Source organism: Pelophylax lessonae (assembly GCF_965119305.1).
Source record: "Pelophylax lessonae genome assembly, chromosome: 11".
Lineage (NCBI taxonomy): Eukaryota > Metazoa > Chordata > Amphibia > Anura > Ranidae > Pelophylax > Pelophylax lessonae.
The window spans coordinates 165,512,305-165,535,811 of record NC_138778.1 but is presented as its reverse complement, the minus strand read 5'-3'; the positions used below and the strand labels follow the sequence as shown (position 1 = coordinate 165,535,811).

At 41.9% G+C, this 23,507-nt stretch overlaps 1 protein-coding gene across 1 annotated transcript in view; it reads left to right on the top strand.

The window, feature by feature from the left end:
* Nucleotides 1–10,039, top strand: part of LOC309567473 (keratin, type I cytoskeletal 14-like) — a gene marked incomplete at its 3' end in the record, with an annotated part of 48,029 nt that extends 37,990 nt beyond the window's left edge. The window contains exons 10-16 of the mRNA XM_082272862.1: nucleotides 86–557; nucleotides 6,352–6,434; nucleotides 6,601–6,757; nucleotides 9,102–9,263; nucleotides 9,361–9,486; nucleotides 9,616–9,836; nucleotides 10,018–10,039. Coding sequence (XP_082128988.1) covers nucleotides 86–557; nucleotides 6,352–6,434; nucleotides 6,601–6,757; nucleotides 9,102–9,263; nucleotides 9,361–9,486; nucleotides 9,616–9,836; nucleotides 10,018–10,039 — 1,243 coding nt within the window. The remainder of the gene's footprint in view (nucleotides 1–85; nucleotides 558–6,351; nucleotides 6,435–6,600; nucleotides 6,758–9,101; nucleotides 9,264–9,360; nucleotides 9,487–9,615; nucleotides 9,837–10,017) is intronic.
* Between the last annotated feature and the right edge of the window lie 13,468 nt (nucleotides 10,040–23,507).

Genomic DNA, 23,507 nt, shown 5'->3' with positions numbered 1-23,507 from the left:
ATAAATTCAAGGATTGAAAGTCTGGATTTCTAACTCCCAGCCTAAAACATCCCAGATAGCACATAGAAAAAGAAAGGCATTAAAGGTTCATAATGTCTTCATATAGCATCAAGAGGATGGGTGGGTTTGGTGGTGGCTCAAACAGATCGAGCATGATTAGCCACAGGGTACCTAGCATTCATAAAGGTAGCAGTGGCAAAAACCTCTCCTTCTCATCCTCCAGGATGGTAACTTCTGAAGTCAACAATCTTGGTAGCAACTTAGGTGGTGGACTAGGTGACCTAGATGGGGGTTTTGGTGGCAGCTACTCATCTAATTTTGGCTATGGCTTTGGGGGTGGATTTGCAGGTGGAGATGGCCTTATGGGCGGAAGGGAGAAGGAGACCATGCAAAACCTAAATGACCGTTTGGCCTCCTACTTGGACAAGGTGCACTCTCTTGAGAAGGCCAATGCTGAGCTAGAGATCAACATCAGGGAATGGTATGAGAAGCAAGCCCCCGGGCCATCACATGACTACAGCCAGTACTACAAGGTTATTGAGGATATTCGTAATAAGGTAAGAGGAGGACCATACATATATGTTTATACAGTAGGGCACAGCATAGATGATTTGAAATGTCCATGTAACCCAAAGCAGCGTATCAAATTTCTGTTAAAGGCAGCCATGTCAGTGAAGAAATGATTTCCTATTGGCTGCTATGGGTTTTTGGAACTTATCAAATCAGCATAAACTTTTTCCAAATATTGCTTCTATTCAATAAAAGCATCTAATTATATTGTGATCTTACATCACCTGATTATTGACTGTGTTTCCCATGTCTTGTATAACTTATGAATTAAATGATTAATACAAACACAGAACATTCAAAGCAAATAAATATAATAATGCAATATGTATGGCCCTAGAACAACACAATATTTAAAAAAATGAACATTATCGTATCTCAAATATGGAGCTGTAGCGTCCATTAGTGAGGTAAATTTGCTAAAGGATTTGAAAATGCTCACACAATAAACTGCAACGAGCTGAGAATGTTCACACAATAATGTGTATAAGGATTCACAGCAATTATTCAACCATGTGCAGATGAAACAAATGAACAGGGATTCACTTTTCACATACATTGGATAATTAAAGTGAATCTTCATATGATTTATTGTGTGAACTTTCTCAGCTACTTTAGTAAATAAACCTCATTGTATAGCATTATCTCCACATTCAAGAATCAGTGTGCTTCAAAAAGAAAAGAAATCCCTTGGAGCACTGACCATGGTCCCTATTTTGATTAGCAAACAGAAAATAAAAGGTTTGCAACCATTATTAAATCACTTCATTCCAGGGCTTTCATATTCCCTTATTACATAATCCTAATTGGGTTAATGGATTAAAAAAACAGCCAAGCTCTCAATAATAAAACAATTTAAACATTTATTTAAACACATTTAAACCATTTTAAGAAATAAGTGTGCCTATGGTGTAGATAGATAAGGTGTAGATAAGGGTCTGGTATGAATTTTTAGGGGGAACCCCAGCAGGATGTACTACAGCAAAAGTGACATTTTAAGAAAGGAAAACATTTTTTTGCTGGTAAATATTGTTTACTTGGTTCCATAGTGTTGGCCTTATTAAAAAAAAACAAAACAAAACAAAAAAAAAAAAAAAAAAGAATGGGGACCTCCAAAGGTCTTCAGAGTCTGATATGTATTTTTGTATATTGGGGGGGGGGGGGTCTCCATTTGTTTTTTTAAAAATAAAAAATGAAGCTGGAAGTGAAATGTCATTTACCAGTAATTTAATTTTTTCTTTGTAAATGTTCGTTTTGGTATTGTACATTGTATACATCTTACAGGTGCGACGCTTAGCAGGCAGGTTTAAGGCATTACTCAAGCATGTTTTTTAAAGGAATTGTTTATTTTTAATATTTTTCTTTAAGACTTAATTAAAGTGCTGCTCCTCATAAAACAATATTTTTTTAAAATTTTTGTTTGCATTGGTATATGCCCTCCCCTGGCAATGCCCAGTGCGTTATTTGTTTGACTATCCTTGAATATTAAAGCGTTTGTTACCTCAATACTTTTATTCTTGATCTGTGCCTGCTGTGCCATGTACTTGTATGAGAAAGTCTCCAGTTCTCTTTATATTGCTTTCTTTGTGTGAAATCCCTGGTGTTCCTGCCAGACCCTTTGCTTTCCTATTAAAAACAGACCACACTAAGCAGGAAAACACACCATGGTCAGTTCTCTAGCTGTGCTGGGAACTCAGTGTGCTCTCATCCAATGATCAGACTTGTCCTTACATGCCCCTGCTGCATATCCATTTACTGGGAAGCTCAGTGTGCTGCTGCTTCTCCTCCCTTAGCTCTTATGCAGCTGAGAACAGAGAAAGTGTGATCACTTCTAAAAAAAGGGGGAAAAGGTATTTATAATGTTTTTTTATATCTATACAAAAATGTTTTGCCTTTCATCTCTATTTTAAACTGAATGGGTTGTTTTCCAAGGTGATCGTTTACAATAACTTTAAGGCTGGTGCACACAGTCAGCTTTTTTTTTCGTGCAACCCAGCGGGCTGAAAAAAAAAAAAAACAATGAGGAGCTCGCTGTGCTAACTATACCATCTCTCTGCTGAGCTATTGTGTTCTGACAGGGGGACGCCCCCCCCCCCCCCAGAACACACTGGTCAGCGCTCCCAGACATTGGTTGCAAGCACTGATCGGATGCCGTTTGGCTGCTGGTTTTCCATGCATTAGGCCAACTTCTGTCGGACAGGCCCCTGTACACACTGGCCGAATGTCAGCCGGTTTCTGTTGAATCAGCCGATACCATTCCCTAATCTTGTAAATGACCAGGATTGATTTTAAAGATTCAGCTTCTGTTGACCTAATGGCTTGTTTTACTGTTCAGCAAGGAACTTCTATTCCCACATGTTGAATGTGATGACAGGGTCTCTCTAAAGATGAACTCCTGACTTTTATTTAAAGTGGAGCTCCTCCCAAAAGGGGGAAACTCCGCTTGTTTGCACCCTGGGTGGGGGAGGGGAGAACAGGTACCTGATTTTGACAGGTACCCACTCCCACTTGCGGGTAAGATTGCTGCGGCGATCTAAGAGTATATCCCACCCTTCCTCCTTCCCCCATTCCCCCATTGCCTTCTGGGACACACACGGGTCCCAGAAGACGGCAAGACCACTCACAAAGTGCATCGCGACTCACACACGCGACGTACACATGCGCAGTAGGAAACTGGCTGTGAGGCCTGAAGGCAGTTTCCCTTAGTGAAGGTGCCGGCATCAGAGCCCAAAGCAGATTGGAGAAGGAGGACAGTGTGGGATCCCTGGACAGGTAAGTGTCCTTATTTTAAAAGTCAGCAACTACAGTATTTATAGCTGCTGACTTTTACATTTTCTTGGGGAGACTGGAGCTCCTCTTTAACCTCCCTGGCGGTATGATTATGTCTGGAATTACATACCAAAAGCGGTACAATTCTTTTCATGGAAATTTGGCGTTATGTATTATAGGCCTACAATTCTTAGTAATTACTGACTTAAACCTGACCAAAACAAGACTCTAGTAGACATCCCAGATGTGATAAATTTGAAACACAAACGCATGAATTATAATCGAATCAATAATATTATTTTATTATTTAATATATAATATATTTAATAAAATTATATTATTGATTAGATTATAATTCATGCATTATATATTATATATAGATATGTGTGTATGTGTGTATATATATATATATATATATATATATATATATATATATATACATATATATATATATATATATATATATATATATACATATATATATATATATATAATATAATATATAACGCATGAATTATAATTGAATCAATAATATAATTTTATATATATGTATATATATATATATATATATATATATATATATATATATATATGTGTGTGCATATGCATATATATATATATATATATGCATATATATATATATATATATATATATATATATATGCATATGCATATATATATATATATATATATGCATATGCATATATATATATGCATATATATATATATATATATATATATATATATATATATATATAATATAATATAATATAAAGTGTGTTTTGTGTAACGTTTTTTTTTTTTTTTTTTGAATTTCCCTCCCTAGTTCCGCTCCCATGCAGCATTGCTGCTGCAGGGAACGGAACTAGGAAGTGATCAGACCGACGGAGGGACGGAGGAGCGGCGGGACTCTCGGCTGGCGATCTCAGCAATGAGAGATCATCGCTGGATCGCCAGGAGAAGGTAAGAGAACACCACTGCGCTCTCTGCAATCCACCCCGAGCGTGACTCGGGGTTACCGCTCCTGCAATGAAAAATCAACCCCGAGTCACGCTCTGGATTACCGCTAAGGCGGTTAAATATATTCCTCGATAGCCACAAAGGATACAAATTCACTTTGTGTGTGCCAAAGCCAGGAACTACTTTTTAAATAAAGCAGTGACATCATCACTGTGCTGTACATAGCTTGTGCAGAGAACAGAACTGTGAGAGGGATCTGGCAGGCCACACCCACTACAGGCTGCCAGCAGAACACTGGGAGGGGCGGAGACAAGACCAGTCACCCTGCACATGGAGAAAAAGCTGCAGTCTTTATTACGGGAAGCTCCTTCACAGAGGTAAACCTTCACACCGGATTGGTGCACAGATCTAGAAGAAATACACAAAGCACACAAATATTTAAGAATAGACATTACAAATTTATTTAGACAATATTTGCTTATTCCAGAGTTCAGCTTTAAGGTTTATGTACAGCTTTAGTCAAGTGTAGATGTTCCATTTTTGAAATATTGGGATATACTGGTCTGTTGAGATTTCACGTAGCAACCCTTTTAAATTAAACTTTCTTAAAGCAGAGCTCCAGTTACCATAATCAGATTTTTTCTAAAAGCACCCCATGATTGGCACAGATTGCACATTACTATTTGGATATTGTTGCAAATGTAATCATGTGTCGTATTTTTTAACCTGCAAAAAATGACCTAATCTCGGAAGCAGGCGGGAGCCTGCTCTTATATATTTCCGGGATTAGTTGCAGCTGGCTATACAGCATGCACCTCCCGAAATTGCGCCTGCGTAGTAATGACACTGCTCAGTGCAGTTTATTGATTGCAGGTTGCCATAGCAATGGCGGCTGCGGCAATGGAAGTTCCCGCCCTATTGTTATGGCAACCTGTCAATCAAAAGAGAATCAGGCAATTCCCTTGAACTTCTGGAGTCGATGACGTTGATATTCCAGGCATGCAACAGGGCCATCTTAATGAACGGGCACACCTGGGGCATGGGGGCCCATGATCAGAGACATGTAAAAGGGGGAGGGTGCACTGTCACTCCTGTCAGAAGAAGCAGCAGCTGGCTTCTGCTGGAAAGATGATTACATTTTTCCTTCCTCCTGCAGGGGGGGGGGGCAGAATAGAGCTGGCACTGAGACTGAGAACTCACCTCAGTCTCAGCACAGGAGAAGAAGAGGAAGGAGGAGCTGCCTTAATTTCCATGGGGGGACCTGATGTGTAGGGGCACAGTGATGGGGGAATCTGGTGTGTGGGGAAACTGTGATGGGGGACCTGGTGTATGGGGACACTATGATAGGGGAACATGATGTAAGGGGGCACCTGATGCTGGCTGGAAGGGGCTCCAGTGCTTGACTTTGCACAGTGGCCCATGATGCCATTAGGATGGCACTGGCATGCAAGGGATGATGATGTTGATATCACCTAGGTGACCGGGGACCGGAAGTGCCACCAACACTTTTGAAATAAAAGTATTCAGACATAATAAAAAAAATAATAATATCCATTGAGGGCTGCAATGCAGGTGGGCATGTGGATGAAAGCATACTTGCAAAAATGGGTGGAACTCCGCTTAAAGCAAGAGCAGTAATTTCCCATAGCAACTAATCAGATTGCCTCTTTTATTAATTCATTTTTCCCTGCTGTGGGCCACACAAACAGTTATTTTCTTACTTGATATCACAAGACCCAGGCAATTAGCTTTTCCATCACTTTTATAGATCATTAAGCTGGGCACAGCAGTGTAGTGTAAATACGGAGGAAAAAAAAAAGATCAATGATGCACAGTAGCAACTCAGGCAAACCAATACAAGATCATTTCATTAGTATGCCCTCTAAAAAAACATGAAACATGATTAGACGTAGTTATGGTCATAGATGTGGAATCATTTACAAAGTTTTCTTTTCTGCCATTTGGTTAACCACAGCCAATATGTGAACACTAGATTTGATTCACAGGATTGTATTGCTAATTGTTTTGCCATTGTTGTATCTTCACAACTCTTAGATCCATAATGCCATCGTGGTCAATGCCAGCATGATCCTACAGATTGAGAATGCTAAACTGGCTGGTGATGACTTCCGAGACAAGTAAGAATTTGACGTTATTTTGATCCATAAAAGACTCTAACAAGGGACACCATCATTAAAAGACACACTACAACACAACACTATACACAAATATAGGCATTATAAGAGAAAAATACAGTAATATCACAACATTGGGTCAAGTTTTAACAATCTTTTTTTTGTTTAGGTTTGAAACTGAACATGCCTTTAGACTGAACGTTGAGGCTGACATCAGTGGCATACGTAAAGTCCTGGATGAACTGACTCTACTCAGGACTGACCTGGAGCTTCAGGTTGAGGGTTTGAAGGAAGAATTGGTCTACCTGAAGAAGAACCATGAAGAGGTAGGGTTGGTAAAAGTTTTCATACAGGTAGTTTTTCAAAAAATGTCCAAGTAGAAAGTTTGGAATGTATTCTAGATCAGTGCACTTACCCTAAAGTTGGTTATGAATGCAGCAAGCTGACTAAGTTCCCTAGTGGTCTAAGGCAGGTCCGGACTGGGTCTTCCGCACTGTATTGTAAAGGGGCACTCTGTGATATATAGGGGACTACACTGTAAAGGGGCACTGTAATGATTACAATGCCACTTTACAGTGCACTATCCTTTATATTACAGTGGCCTATTCACATTACAGTGCCCCTAGCAATCACAGACCCCCATTACAGTGCTCTCTGCAGACATGCCCCCCCTCCATTTTCTCTCTAATTACAGTGCCCTCTTTTACTCTCTGCCTCTCATGCACAGTCCTACCTTCAGCAGGGCAGAGGCAGGATTCAGCCTATGTGTCCTCTGCAGATCTGGATCACATTAACAAGCGGGGATAACCATTTCTTGACAGAGCCCATTTCTGACACATGTTGTTTACAAGTTAAAATCTGTATTTTTAGCTAGAAAATTACTTAGAACCCCCAAACATTATATATATCTATATTTTTTTTAGCAAAGACAAATGAATTTCAGTGCATTTAAAAAAACGAAACAGTAAAGTTACCCCATTTTTTGTATATTGTGAAAGAGGATGTCACGCCATGTAAATAGATACTTAACATGTTATGGTTTAAAATTGTGCACACCCGTGGAATGGCGACAAACTACTGTACATTTCTCTCGCTCTGGCAAACGTGGACTCACATGTGTGGTTTGAACAGCGCTTTCATTTACAGGCATGACTTCCATATATGTTTTCTTTCGTGCGCAAGCTCACGGCGATGGGGGCGCTTTAATTTTTTTTATTTTTTTCCTATTTATTTTATTTAATTTTTTAATTTTAGCACAGTTTAAAAAAAAATCGGATCACTTTTACTACTGTCACAAGCAATGTAAACATCCCTTGTGACAGTAATAGGCAGTGACAGGTACTCTTTACCTTTACCCCTCCACTGCACTTCAATGTATTCAAAATGCTGAAATTGCCATTTTTGAATACTGATAGGTTTCTAAATTCCGTGCCTTTAGCTGCCGAGTAGCCCGGACATGACGTCATCACGCCGCTTCCAGGTTACTATATCAGAGACCCGATCAAAGCGATCGGGACTCCAACCAGCCAGCGGACGTGCCGGATGGTAGCTCGGGTCTCCCGGTGGGACAGGAGACCTTGGCAGAGCCGCAGAAGGCAGCAGGTGGGGGCGTCCCCTCCTGCTTGCTGGGGTAATGTCCGCTGGCTCTAAAAAATGGTACCGGGATGATGCTTCTAGCTGCAGGCATCACCCCGGTACAACCACTTCTCTGAGGCGACGTAGAGCTGAGTCGATTCACGGGAAGTGGTCAATATGAAAAGACTCCAGCTCTCTGTGTAGATCTCGGGCTCCTCCCACTCCCTGCTCTGCTGATAAGATGGCATAGTTGGTGGGAGAGCTGGGAGAGGAGAAGCCCTGTCCAGACTGTGGTCGTGGTCTGGGTTAGCCCTGTATGGGCTGTGGTCGCCACTTACCTCCTGCTGTGTAATGGTCCACAGCCTGGTGGTTGGGGATGCCTGCATTAGTCAGCCCTTGTTATACGGGCCAGGGCCGAACTGGCCTACCAGACTGGCCTACCGGGATACCGTGAAATTTCCGGGTAGACCGGCAAGTCCCCCTGCCCTGAGGCTGCTTGAAGGGCAGTGGCACCCATAAGGGCAGTGGCCGACCCAACATGTCAACTGTGCATGCGCCGGTTGGGAAAGCCAGTACATGTTCAGCCATTCTCGGGCATAGGGCGCATGTGGAGTCACGTGATGGCGCCGGATGGCACCATTTTTAAATGTAAGGCGCCTCACAGATCGGTAAGTAAGACCCCTCCGCAGCCCCTGCATCTCCTGCACCATGCCCGCAGCCTCTGCATCTCCTGCACCATGTCCGCAGCCTCTGCATCTCCTGTACCATTCCCGCAGCCTCTGCATCTCCTGTACCATGTTCCCAGCCCCTGCATCTCCTGGACCATGTCCTGGCGTGGTCGGGGTCTGGTCTAAGGCTAGTTTTGCTGGAAATATCTTTCCGATATACTCTGTTTTACTCTTAAGATTTCCCAAGTTGGACATAGTTTCTTTTATGTCAACCTCCTACTAGCTTACCATTTAAGATGTTCCAAACAATTTATTTCAATCCACCCATATCCTTATCACAAACTTTAAGAAAACAAAATTTATTGTTTGTATTACAATCATCTAAGAGTAAAACCATGTAAACGCTCTTTAAAATTCTTGTATATAGGAAATAAATGCCCTGCGTGGACAAGCTCATGGCACTATCAGTGTGGAGATGGACGCTGCTCCAGCTATTGACTTAACCAAGATATTGGCTCAAGTGAGAGACGAATATGAAACTTTGGCAGAAAACAACCGCAAGGAAGTTGAAGACTGGTACTTTAAACAGGTAGGGCTGCAGAACAAATAGAGCTGGTTTTAAAGAATAATTATTCAGATCAAAGACAAAGACAGTAACATATTTAATGTTTTTGTAAACCTGACAGACAGAAGAGCTGAACAGAGAAGTTGCAAGTCACATTGAACAGAACCAGTCCAGCATTACTGAAATCACTGACCTTAAACGTACACTTCAAGGCTTAGAGATCGAACTGCAGGCCCAACTAAGCATGGTGAGGCTTTTGTTCAAGTTTTTCTTATACCTAATCACTAAAAACCTTTTGAATCATTGTTGCTTCAGATGTAAAATGTAAATGCTAATATACAAAACTGGCTCAAATATTTGTATTACCCTTTTTTAGAAATCAGCATTGGAAGGTACCTTGGCAGAGACAGAAAGTCAATATTGCGTTCAGCTCTCTCAAATGAAAGATCTGGTTCGTGACATAGAAGTTCAGCTTGTTGAATTGCGAACAGATATAGAACGCCAAAGCTCAGAGCACAAAATCCTCATGGATGTTAAGACCCGTCTCGAACAGGAAATCTCCACCTACAGACGCCTCCTGGACGGAGAAGATGTTAGGTATGTTCACATATATACTTACTGGATTGTAATCCTAACAGGAAACAGTAAAACTTGGATATAATGTAAGAATCCTAAAAAAATTTTACTTAATGTGTAAGTCCACTTTTAGGGCCAATACATTGTAACAAATGCATCTGGCAATTTGCCTTTTTTAGGAGTATTTGTGTGCTTTTTGTAGGTTAGATGGATTTGCAGTGTAAGATAGGGCATAGATGTGGCCTGTTATTGCTCCGCTGGTTGGCTACTAGATCCCCCCATAGCTTGAAAGTGAGATTCAGCTTAGGAGCTGCTTTGGTTAAATGCCAACCTTACCCCTGCTAGGAGTGAAGCACCCTGAGTAAGGGCATATTAAGAGGTTATTGGCAGGAGGAGAGTAATTATAGTTTCCCGCTGTGGGTAGACCGAATAACACATAGACAGTTTAGGGGGGAAGCCTGTAGTGGTGGAAGGACTGTATTCATTTTATGGGACTACTTGCATCCTCCTGCTTTGAGATGCTGGACTCTAAGATAATCCTTCTCTGAGTGGTGGGTCTCACCTCTTTTTATTCATGCCACATCACTCTTAACAATGCCGGACTGTTTGTAAATGAAGCTGAGTTTTGCCACCTCAAGGGATAAATAAAAAGATGTAAATATCTTTATATCTATTGATTCAGTAAACTGTAAGTCCTGGTGTGAACTCCAGCTTCTTTTAGTCTTTATGGGAACGTCTACTGGAAATGAGACTTGTGCCCAAGGTGCTAAGCGGGGCCAGTTGATGTAAGTTAGTCTGAATCAGCTGTGCAGAAGATTGTCAACAAATGCTAATTAAGCCAGGATAGGATACCTTTTAAGCATTCCTTCGTGCATGGGAGCGTAGGAAAGTTCCTCTGGGGCCACATACCCATAATACACTGCTAAGACAAGATCACTACCCCTGGCAGGAATGGGTTAAAGCAGTGGCGTGGGGGGTGCAGGGGGGGCTGGCCGCACCGGGCGCAACATCTGGGGGGGGCGCGCTCGCACTCACAGCTCTGCCCTGCCTGCCTGGCTCACAGTCACTCATTCTCTCTCACTGCAGTGCTGGCTGTGGCGGCGATCCGAGCCGCCGGGTCGCCGCCCACTGTGGAGGGGGGGGGGTGGTGCCAGGCGTGCGGAGAGCAAGGGACCATCTGGGGGAGGGACAATCCACTGCAGCGGCCGCCCAGCGCAGCGTTGAGCGCGGGAGCCACACCAGCCCAGCCCAGGCAGCAGCAAGAGCCAAGAAGAAGCTGGCAGCGGCGGCAGGTGACAGGCCAGAGAGGACTCAGAGGAGAGAGCCAGTGGTGACGTGACAAAGCCAGAGGACCTGGAGGAGAAGACATAGCCTGCTGTGATCGGGTGCACCGACCTGCAAAAAAAAAGGTAGGAGTCACGAGTGACACAGGACAGGAGTCACTCAGGACTGACTGGACTGTGACTGGACTGGAGTTGTACTGGGCTCAGTGGGCTGGCTGTGTACAGTGCGACTAGACTGAGTCTGACTGACTGAGTGTGTCTGTGAGAACTGAGCCCCGGTTCACACTTGTGCGTGTGCGGGGTTCGCATGTAATGTCGGAGCGCACTGCGATCGTTATTGAAAAATTTGCGCTTATTAAAAGCAGGCGAATTTAAATTAATCTGTATATACAGATTGATATCTTGCACTTCTATTAAAGAATTACAATTAGAGGTACAGGATTGAGGAAGTTGGCTCCATCTAGCCCAGTCTTGGATCATCTCCAGGGTATGGTTCCATTTTGATGTTTCGTTTTTGTTCTTGATATTTTTTGTTGTTTACGATGGTTGTGAGACGACATATAATAGCATGGCCCATGCTGGGTTACTACTTTTGTAGATTTGTATTCATAGACCTGCTGAAAATGTGGAGAATGTGTAATGCATGTTCGCACTCAATAAAGTGTTTGAAAATAAACTTGTATTTAGATGCATTTTACTTTAATTACATCAGTATTTTCATAACAAACAATACATGTGCTTAGGGGGTAAGGGTTTCTTTAACGAATCTAGTGGAAGAGACTCGAGTGCTAAAATCCACGGGTAAGGGGGCGCAAATTACTTGCCTTTCCCCGGGTGCTGACAACCCACGCTACGCCACTGGGTTAAAGTGCTATTGTGCTCACCAATTACACAACACAAGAACTTAAAAAAAATGTCTTTCTGGTAAATGGAGTCTGCATGGTATGCAAACTTTTGGCATTTGCTATACCTAATTGGTGACACCCAACACAAGTTTGAGTGGTCAAATCTTGCAAAGTTAGCATTTTCTCACCTACCCAATAAAGTCAACGAAGTAAGAAACAGACAGCAAGATAATGAAAGCTGCCCCCCCGTGAATCTTTAGCTCTCTCTCTCACAACTGTTACAACTACTGTGTTCCAATCCACTACGAGTGCAACCTTGAGAGGGTCCCCCCACTGGACAGCCAATAAAAAGTGTCCATGTCACCCAGTCATTTATGTTGACACTGGAATAAAGACTCTCCTCCTGCAATACAAAAGATAGAGTGCCTGTATCATGTGACCACGGATATAGGTGAGTATTGGGGCTTTTAGATTTTTCTTTTTTAAGTAATGTAGCAATTATATGAGAAGGCTGATTATTCTCAGAGCTCAGCTTTGAGAAAAGCAGTGACTGTTAATAAATACTTGTCTTCGTTCCCATCCCAAAATGATTTTCTATAATAGGAAATCCCCTACTCAGATGAAAACGTATGACGATTGCTCTAAGCATTCAGTCTGCCATTATATTATTTGTTCTGAAAACCCATCCTGACTTGCATATTGTTCTGTCAGTCTTTATAATGCTAAATGTGTTTTATTTTTATTTTTTAAATATTTTTTTTTAAATGTTTTTTTATTTCTTCCCAACAGAATTTCCTACAAAAAAAAGTAAGTACAATTTCCTTTGGGTTTTATTTAACTAATTCCCTTTTAAATAAAAATGATGTCCTTTAAAGTATTATACAAATGAGCTTATTTTATAAAACAGAATAAAGAGCAAGCTCTAGGTACATTTTCCATAACAACCAACCAGATTCCATCTTTTACTGGTTTGACCTCTTATAAGGTTTGTGTACTTTGCACTTAGTCATTTACCCTTGTAAGTGTAGGGTGCGCATCTTGTGATGAACAGGTGACCTCTCCTTCATGTGTTCTCCATTAACTCGTTGGGCACCAAGTGTAAGGGTCACACAGGAGGCCTACCCCGAGGTGGGTTCTCCTGGGTTGCACCAGGCGACCAGAAGGGTCATATGTTGTAACATCGGGTTTACACCTTGCCCAAGGGCACACTCATCATAACCTGACCTCATAAGCACTGTGGTCATGTGAAGAATCAAACCTTAAGACAGTCCACCCACTCATAGACGAGCCACTCGTGTGCAGTGTTATTTGGAATCTCTTCTGAGGACGTGGTCCTGTATACTACACAATTGTGCAAGTGTATGTGTAGCATTAGGAGGGACATGCAGAGCTTATGCCCACTCCACCAGTCATTGTACTCTGCCACCTCACTCCCAGCAGTAGAGAATCCCCCAACCACATAGCGCAGACCTCATGCTTGCTCACTTAACCGTTTACATTCTGTACCAAGTGATCAGGCTGTGACTCTACATGACGCTGATTAACTCCCGGGGACCAACAAAGACAGACAGCTAGGGAGGGAGCTGTAATACCCTTACTACCAGAGAACCCACCTCCCTACCTGGTACCACGTCAATAACTGGTTGCTTTTAACCTTTTGTTGCTAAAATGTTGCTAAAACCCTTCTGTACTGGTAGAAGCTGTTGCAGACTCAGACCCTTGTGTGCACGCTAGGACCCCATATGCACCCCTTAAATAACTTCAGACAAGGCTTATTGCGGTTAACAACTTTTACTAAAGATATGGCATGATAAACATAACATGGCAGACAGGGTTGGCCCAAGAAATTGTGCTGCCTGGGCCCAAGAATGAAATGCTGCCTCCCCACCCCGCCTCCCCAAAAAATCATGGCCCTACATCCATTATTTTATATAAATCTAAATTGTAGAAAATATTATATTTACTGTTATCTTCTGTAACTCACCACCGGACCCGTTTACCAAACACTCACTGTCTGTCCCCAGTCCTCCTGTCACTCCTGTCTGCCGTGGCCTCCGCCCTAGAATATCCAGCTTGCCCAGCGTGAGATGAAGTGTGCTGATATCTGATGTCATTGCGCACACCACGATCACGCGAGGGACGTTCCCAGGTGGAGACGCTCCTCCTCCTCATACTCATCAGTTTGCACTATGGGCCGCAATATGAGATGTGGAAATGCTGCCAGTAATGCGCCACCAACTGATGACACACAAAACTGCTGGAAAAAATCTTGGGAGTCAATTTGCCATCCCTCTACTCAATTTGCTGCCCCTCTCCGAGTGCCGCCTGGGCCCAATGAATCCAGCGGGACCCATGATAAGGCCGGCCATGATGGCAGAACATCCTTTTCCTATCCAACCCTAGTAGTGGCTGCCCTAGAGTACCTGCACAGGTAAAATCCTTGTGGGTGAAGTCCATAGCTAGCAAGTCTCGATGGGAGAATTTCAAGCTTGGGCATTTTCTGAAAAACAGTGCTTCATAGAAAAATGGCAAGTCTGAGCACAGTCCCGATCTTTTGTTCACTGATCTGACTGACCCCACCTGACCCTTGAGATCTGAACTTCTGTCTTTATATAGCACAAGGCAGAAGGCTGGACCCCAAAAGCCCGCTAAATGAGAGCAGTACCCTTCCTCTCCCTAACCTGGGCAGCCACACTAATTTAGCTAACATTAACACAGTAGGCAACCTGCCAACACCCCTTCAGTTTCTATTGGATAGGGGCCCTTTCACATTGGTCATGTCTGTTCTGGTCAGCAGAGGACCTATGAACAGGTCACGTGCTAAATTGGAGCAGAATGGAACAGATGTCATGTTTTGGACATCCCTGTCCATTCAAACGTTTCCTCCAGCCTGAAAACAGAGCCTAACAGACTCATGTTATTTCTATGGGCAGGTGGATGTAGACGGAGGACATCTTTTTACCGCTGACTCATCACATTTAGGTCTGAAAAATCAGGAAAGGATGAAAACCTTTTCATTTTTTTTTTTTTTTGTTCAGACCTAGATAGATTTAAAGACAAAATGACAAGGGCATCAGCTCCTCTATATGCCGCTCCTGCCACCCCCGCTATCCAGCTTCTTCTTTTTGCTGGCCCTATGACCCTGTGTGCTTTTCTGGCCCTCCCTTATCCACCCACAGCTCTGTCGGATTCCCCCCTCCCCTCTCCCACTGGATACTGTGGGGGATTTGTCAGGGTAGAGAGCTGGAAAGGGGCTGGTAAATATGTAATTTACTGGCCCCTTCCTTTTCTGAATGGACAAAGTCAGTGATTGGTACCGAACGCTAAACCTGCTCTTTGCCACATTCTAAGACTATTTTATCAAACCCTGTAAAGCAGAAATTGATGTTCTTACCTATTCTGCACACGATCCGGTCCGGTACCCAATTACAGAAGCTCTGTGCAGGAGAGGACCGACAACGGCTGTGAAATGAATGGGAAATGACGTCACCCATAGACTTACAATGGTTGTTTCCGTTGTTGAGTGCCTCTCCTGCTCCCGCCTCAATGCTGAAGCCGCCGCTGACAGCTCAGCGTAGTACCAGACCAGATCGGGTGTAGAAAAGGTAAGTACAGTGATTTTTGCTTTACAGGGTTAGATAGAATAGTCTTAGAATGTGGCACAGAGCAGGTTTAGCGTTAGTTAGGTTTTGACTGGACTTATCCTTTAATGATCTGTAGATTAAAATTATATTTACTTCTTCCATCCTAACCAGTCTTTGTTTTCTCTTTATTCTTAGCCCCTGAAGCGACACATTATGTCCGGACCATCACTGAGAAAACCTTAGATTGAAAGGTTGCTTCTACAAAGGAGAAAGTCCATCACACAAACTATCAACGAAATATATAAAATGACAAACACTATCCTATTGTAGGGTCACTCATGGTTAACACACTTCCTTTTAATTTTGTATTTAAAACAACCCACCATATACCCACCCCAATGCCAGTGTCGATACTTTTTTCCTACCCAACTTTTCACTCTTACTTTATTATTACACAGTTGTTTCCCCAAGTTAGTGACCCACCACTGTTCACTTTTCAGAGGGGAGGCAACAATAGCTACATGTGTGGAGGAGCACTAACACTAACTTTAGCTTTGTCACTTTGCAAGGGAAGGTAAAGGCCAAGATCATCGATAGGAGGCATCAAAGGATTGTATGATGCCTATAAAGCCTACAGTTCAGTGCATGTGGAGCATCTTAGTGGCAGCATCAGGGGGTAAGTAAAAGAATACCTAACTGTCCCAATTCAGGTTATCTCATGTCCAGGTGAGAGGGCCAGGCAAAGTCAAAAGAAGGAACGCCTGACTGGTTGAACTTGGTCTGCATCTTCCCTTGCAGGTGGCCTCTATCCTGCATAGTTACAGCATTGGAATGGACTTTGTTTCTTGCACTGGTGTAAGGGAGGTTTGAAGAGAACTGCCACCATGAGTTTTACATCTAAATATGGGATCTCAGATTTGTCCAAATTATGTTAGGCGGTGTTTACATTCATCCACCTCTAGACAAATTACACCTCTATGATATTTGACATCTAAAATTGGCATCATCAGTGATATGTTGACATATGAATTGTTTAAATAATGGGAAAGTGCAGCCTAATTTACTGAGTTTCAAGCAGATAAAGTATATTGTTTGTTCATTCACGTTGGCATCTTTTTTTCTAGTACAATAAACTACATGGGAGAACTGTTGGACATTTTGAATTAACAGAACATCTAGAGGGAAATTGGGCCAATATAGATATATACAAGCCGGTCCCAATCCTATTTGGAGCCCATTCTTACAATAGAAATAGCAGTTACACTTAAGTCTATAGAGATTAAGACGTACAGTATATTGATACATATATCAGAATGGCTTTCAAATCTAGAGAAATTGAGGGTGGGGGGGGGGGGGGGGGGCAGGTCATTTTTTTTTTATGTTTTAACCTTTTGTGTTTGTGTTCTTGGCCAAACATTTTAGAATGTTTTGTTTATTAGTGACTTGCACTAAAATATATATGTTTTATACTTAATGAGTGGGTTTATTGGATAATCTAAGTAGAGGAGATATCTTGTGTATATGTCAGGAGCTATATATAAAGTCCATTAGTGTAAAGTAAAAAGGTGACTGCGAAAGTTCCTCCTTGACTCCAAAATCCAATTCGGTGCTGTGCACACTGATCCACACCTCTGTGCCACTATCCACCACCAACTATTTTGCTCACTTACCAGAGCCCCTCCAGTATTGGGCGTTATAATCCACTCCTCAGGGATATTGGATCCACTGTATTACATAACTTGTCCTTAATATTTCATCCAGAGCTAGTGTATGTTATATTCCTCCTCCACTCCTCACCAGAATACTCATACAGTAAAAAAGTGGTGCATCTGTTGCATGCATAAGACATGCTACAGCAAAAATGTCATTTCTAAAGAAAAAGAAAATGAGTCAAATCCCAAAAAAATCCAAAAAAAAAAAAGACTCGCGGTTACAATTGCTGACACCCGGCTATTGGAAAAATTAAAATAAAACCGGCGTGGAGTCCCCCCAAAATCCATACCAGACCCTTATCTGAGCATGCAGCCCAGCAGGTCAGGAAAAAGAAAATAAGATGCTATCATTCCACAACATGTTTATTCCATAAAGTCCACAATTAAAATAGTTTTTTAAATTGTTAAAAGTGCCAACTCACATTTACTAATCCTTTCAGCAACCCAAGTCCATTAATGCGTCGCCGCTCCGATAACTGGGGCCAGATTGCGTTCCAATTCACAGCTGTGTAGTGCATAAACCAAAGGTATCATGCGTGTATTGCGTCACTATGCCTCGACATGTCCCGCATGAAGATGCGTCATCAGCTTCCTGATGACACATCTTCCTAAGGACGCAGCTTTATATATATTTTCTAAGTTTCTGTGTTTGGTATTTTAGCGCGGCTTTCACCATTTATAGCATTTGTCATAGTTTCAAACTTCAGTGAGAATTTTTTATAGCTGCGGCTGATTTATGAATAATTTTTGACATTATTTCTGTTGCGCCGGTGACACACACTTCACATATATGTCAGGAGCGTATGCGCTCCTGCTCCGTCATAGCTGCTGGCTCCAGCATCCTGGTTTTGGCAATGGCATTCTGCTTATCTGTCTGTCCACCCGCAAGGTGATTGATGGCGGCCAGACTCTGGGTGGAGACCAGATTTAAGTCAACCAAACCTTCAATCTCATGCTTGTGATATTGCATTTGTAACACGTTTTCCAAGCTCCCTGTTTGTTTGCTCCGCTAGATTGGATTTTCCAGTGTATGACCTTTACTATTGTAATGTTTGCAATGTACTTGTCATGCTACTTTCTGAGTCCAATTTTATTTTAATAAAGTTATCAGCATTTCCATGTTTTGTCTGCATGTTTTCTTTGTTAATAGTAATGTGGACTTGGATTAAAAAGGAATCTGAGGATATTACTGATTTTAGATAGACGCCGTTGCAAGGTGCTGATGGTGAGGTTGGGCTTATTATGGCTTTCTTTTATTTTATTTATTTTATTTATTTATTTTTGTATGTGCTGGTAAAATACAGTATTTATGTGGAATTAGGATTATATTTGTGCTATTATATGTTTAATTATATGTTTAGAAAGAACAAAAAAAAAGATCTATTAAAAAAAAAAAAAAAAGGAATCAAAGAAAACTTTTATTTGTGCAACTAGCTTATAATTATTTGTTTCCTTTTGTGGAAATTTCCCCATGATTTCTTTCCCAACAGAAAGTGAGTTTAAATCTTTCCAAATAGAGGGGAAATGCCCTCGTTAAATAGTTGTCACTATATCAGGTGTTCCACTGACAAATGTAACATTTTGGATTTCCTATTATGGTCACCAGTACAGTCCAGATACAAGTTTATTTCATTGTAAAAAAACAGGTGAAGACAACACATTATTGGGACTAAGGCTTGTCCCCTTCACCAGGGCTAGTAAGGTAGTGAACGGTATATGCAGACTTGGTAGTGAATAGATTGTATGATATAGTGATAATTTCCCTTTGGGATTAATAAAGTATTTTGAATTCTGAATCTGAACCTGACTGTTTTTTACATTGGCACAATGCTCATCAGCCACTGGCTGTAACAGCCTACAACCAGCAACTGGTGAGCATTGTGTTCATTCCAGCAAAACCTTACAGGTGTTCAAATCCTTCTCTACTCCATCTATAATTATTAAAATCTGTAGGCAGATAAACACTGTAGTTTTAAATTTTGGCTAAAAATACCTGAGCATTGGCTGCATCTGACTGAATGTAGTCATTAGGGATGGGCAGAACATCCCCCCCTGTTCGGTTTGCAGCAGTCCTCCCGAACAGGGGAAATGTTCTAACCCGAATGGCGAACCCCATTGAAGTCTATGGGAGCCGAACAGGAAAAATCAAAAGTGGCCATTTTGAAGGCTTTTATGCAAGTAATTGGCCATAAAAGGGGTATGGGGGGTCTGGGTATTTCCCTGGGGGACATGTATCAATAAACATTTATTTATTTATTTTAAATTTTAAAACAATAGTTTCTTCAGGAGCAATGATTTTAATTATGCTTAAAGTTCAACAATAAAAATGAAAAAATATCGTGCCTGGGGGGCATCTTAATGTGCCTGTAAAGTGGTGCATCTGTTGCATGTATAAGACATGCTACAGCAAAAATTACATTTCTAAAGAAAAAGAAAATGAGTCAAATCCCATTTAAAATTACAACACCCTGGTATTGAAAAAATAAAGAAAAAAACGGGATGGGGTCCCCCCCAAAATCCATACCGGCCCCTTTCTGAGCATGCAGCCTGGCAGATCAGGAAAGGGGAGGGGACCAGGGAGCCCCCCCCCTCTTGAACCATACCAGGCCATATGCCCTCAACATGGGGGGGTTGGGTGCATTGAAGCAGGGGGGGGCTTGGCCCCTCCACCCCAAACACCTTGTCCCCATGTTGATGGGGACAAGGGCCTCTTCCCGACAACCCTGGGCTGTGGTTGTCCGGGTCTGCGGGCGGGGGGCTTATCGGAATCTGAAAACCCCCTTTAACAAGAGGGCACCAAGATCCCGACTCCCCCTATGCACATGGGTATTGGGTACACCGTGCTCCTACCCATTCACCAAAAAAGTGTCCAAAAATAATAACCACAAGAAACAGTTTTTTAAAAGTTCTTTATTAAAAAATAAAATGACAAAAAAATAGTGTCCCTCAATGTAAATCCATCGTCAATCATGACGCCCACTGGACCAGAAATATAATTTTTTTTTTTAAAAACGCTCTTTCCTCTTGGGAGGCCTCCCACTGTCTGCCCGCTCTGTGCTTTGACAGTTCTTATATAGGCAAGGGGTGGGGCCACCCAGCTACCTCACCTGGTGGCACCGCCCCTTCCGATGCCACATTTTTTATTTTTTTTATTTTTCGGGTTCGGCTGGCTTTGTGATTGACGATGGATTTACAGTACATCGAGAGACACAATTTTTTTTTTTTTAATAAAGGACTTGTCAAAAACTGTTTCTTGTGGTTATTACTTTTTGACACCTCTTTGGTGAATGGATAGGGGTACGGTATTGATTTCGGTGGTACCCCACGCCGTTTCTTTTTTTTTTTTACAGGCCCTGCTCCTTATCAACCAGCCGGCCCCGCTTTTTTACCGGCCCCGCTCCTTATCAACCAGCTTACACTGCGCCCTGATTGGGCAAAATTTTGCCCAATAAGGGTGCAGAATGCACTATGCATTGCTCAGTGCATTGCAGGTTGTTCGTCAAGGCGAACCCCCTTCAAATTCGAGTTTTCGGCAAATGACCGAACAGGCAAATGTTCGGCCTGAACTCATGCATGGGTCGAACCGTTCGCCTATCCCTAATAGTCATTGGTAGGTCGAGAATGTCTGTTCTGGTCCAGATCCTCTGCCCCCTTCCCTTCTTCACCAAAGATAGCAGTTTATGTAGGGAGGAGAAGGAACAACAGGGAGAACTAGAGAATCACTGACATTTCTGAGTCTGCTGGGGCTGCTGACATGACATCCAAGATGGTGGCACCTAGCAGCAGTCTCGGGACTTTTGGATGTCTACACAAATACATTATCCACATATGATCTAATGGGAAGATTGCTTATAAAATGAATGGTCTAGCAATAGGGTCTTTTTCTCTTTTAATATTATGTATTTGGTTATTACAAAAATACTAATTATTTAAACACAAGGCAAGGTGGATAGTTGTGGATGGAAAAAAAAAGAAATGATCACCCAGGAATTTTGTAAATTGAAATTGAGACTGAAAGCTGGATGCTGTGCCTTATGATGGTTTCTATCCTGCACTACCTTCTTCCAGCACATCTTGTGTGCACTTACCAGCGGGATATGCACACACACATGCCTTGGCTCAATAATCTCCTATAGTGGCTTGTCTTTTCCACGCAATAAACCCCTATTTTGTGGGCTTCGATTCTAGTCTTTGTTTTCAACCTGTGTTGCAGTTTTATTGTTTCTCAGAAAACATTTGGTTGACAAACTTGAGTTCCAATGTTATATTCACTGTATAGATAATATTTGCTGGTATCCATGTCACATTAATATTTATTCAAATCTATTACAGTAATTAGCAGTTGAATCATCTGGCCCAACCTATTAGAACCTCTCCCAATATTCATAAAAAATAATTATGTCTGTAGACGTTATCTGTGCCAAGTCACTTATTGCATGAACAGCGATATAAAGAACAGAATAATTCATTGATTGATTAACAAAAGAAAACAAATTACTCTCTTCTTCATCACTGCTGTAGGGTTTGGACAGACATTATTATTTATATTATACAGGATTTATGCAGCGCCAACAGTAGACATACCAGGAAACAAGTTCTAATCACTTTTAGAACAATTATCAATTATCCTGTGGCAGTAAAATTCTATCATACCATCTGCAGATAGAGCTGCCACAGACAGCTCAAGTTGTCTGTGGAGGAGAATTGATGACGGAATGTCTAGGCGGTGCTTTAAAGGGTAAGTTCAACTTTTCACGAAAAGTGAAAAGGTGATCTAACTCCAAATATTCTGGCAACGCCTCCAGACCCTGTTGTACATAGTGGCCATGGTGATACTCACTCGGGGCTGTGTATTGCAGTGTATGGTATGTACAAGCCGCTGCACCAGCAACTCTGGGCATCATGGCCACTGTGTTTCCCGTGAGATCCGGAGGGTGGCAAGGATATTTGAAGCTGGTTTACATTTATTTTTTCATGAAAAGGTGAAATTACCCTTTAGGAAGTCATCCAGACACCACCTGCATTGGCCATTACCCAGTGTTGCATTGATCCCCTTCATCCACTGCTTATAGGGTTCATTAGGCAGTGATTTTTGCGGTCTGAATGTGTGCTTTGATGTTTTCCCAATCATAATGCTAAGCGTTTGAGGTGGACTCTAGTGAGATGCATGGCAGGACTATGCAGGATCACTGCTCATTGGGTAAAATCATTCCTTTAAGCAGCAGGTGGTGATACAATGACCGCATTGGGCACAGCCTGAGGATGGCAGTGGCTGAGAGTCTGTTAAACAGGTGTGTGTAAGTATCCTCTGAATAGCCTTGGCCCACCTTCTCCTGTGCAGTTGTACTGGCTGGTCATCAGGCAGTGAAGACTTATCCATCGGTAGAGCTATCGGAGCCCACTCTGTAGAGCTAAGGCTCTCTTCTCTTTATGCAGAGCCTTTCCCTCCCTCATAGCAATATTACAATAAACATGGGCGTAGAACCTTTCCAAAGATAAAGTTATAGAAAATAATCGAATCAAATTAAGTGTTGAAATAATTGAAGTGAAATGCAGGTGGAGATTTTGCACTGGTTTTTCCCACAGTTGCCCTGGCATGTTATTCATGTTTACTGTGAGATTTTATAAGGTTATCAGGCAAGTTTGTACTGACTCCCAGTTATTGCAGGAATTAAGAGCCATTGCTGCAATAGATCAGTAATGTTCTACAGTAAGCAATATTCCTTCCGGGAGATACTTGTCCAGCCCTATCTGAAATCAGAAGACGCTTATAAAATAGACTGCAGTGTCCTCATTACATTAATGTTCTCCAGACTATGAATAGATTAAATTTTATTGACAGTACAAATTAATTCTTAAGGGATGTTCCAATTTAATGCGTAATAACACTCATTTGTGATCATTGTTGCCTTGTGCAGCTAAGGAACACAAAGAAAAGTGACTGATTCACATATCAGCCAACAAATTTAGAGCTGTAATTTTGCCCGGACAAATAGAGAGAGTAAATCTCCCCATAAAGGACACAAACAACAATAACAATCAGTTAAAAATGATCTAAAATTAAAAAAAAAAAAATCATTTTTGCCCCCCCCCCCCCCGTTTATGCATATTTAATGGTGCAGGCTCTAGCGTTGTTATCCTGGTCTTGGCCTGGTGAGTCACAGATCTGGAAAAAGTATGGAGGACACCAGTTCAGACTTATCAGACTAGCTGCATGCGTGCTGTGATATGCATATGACCACTAAATCTTTTAATGAAGAACTATGAT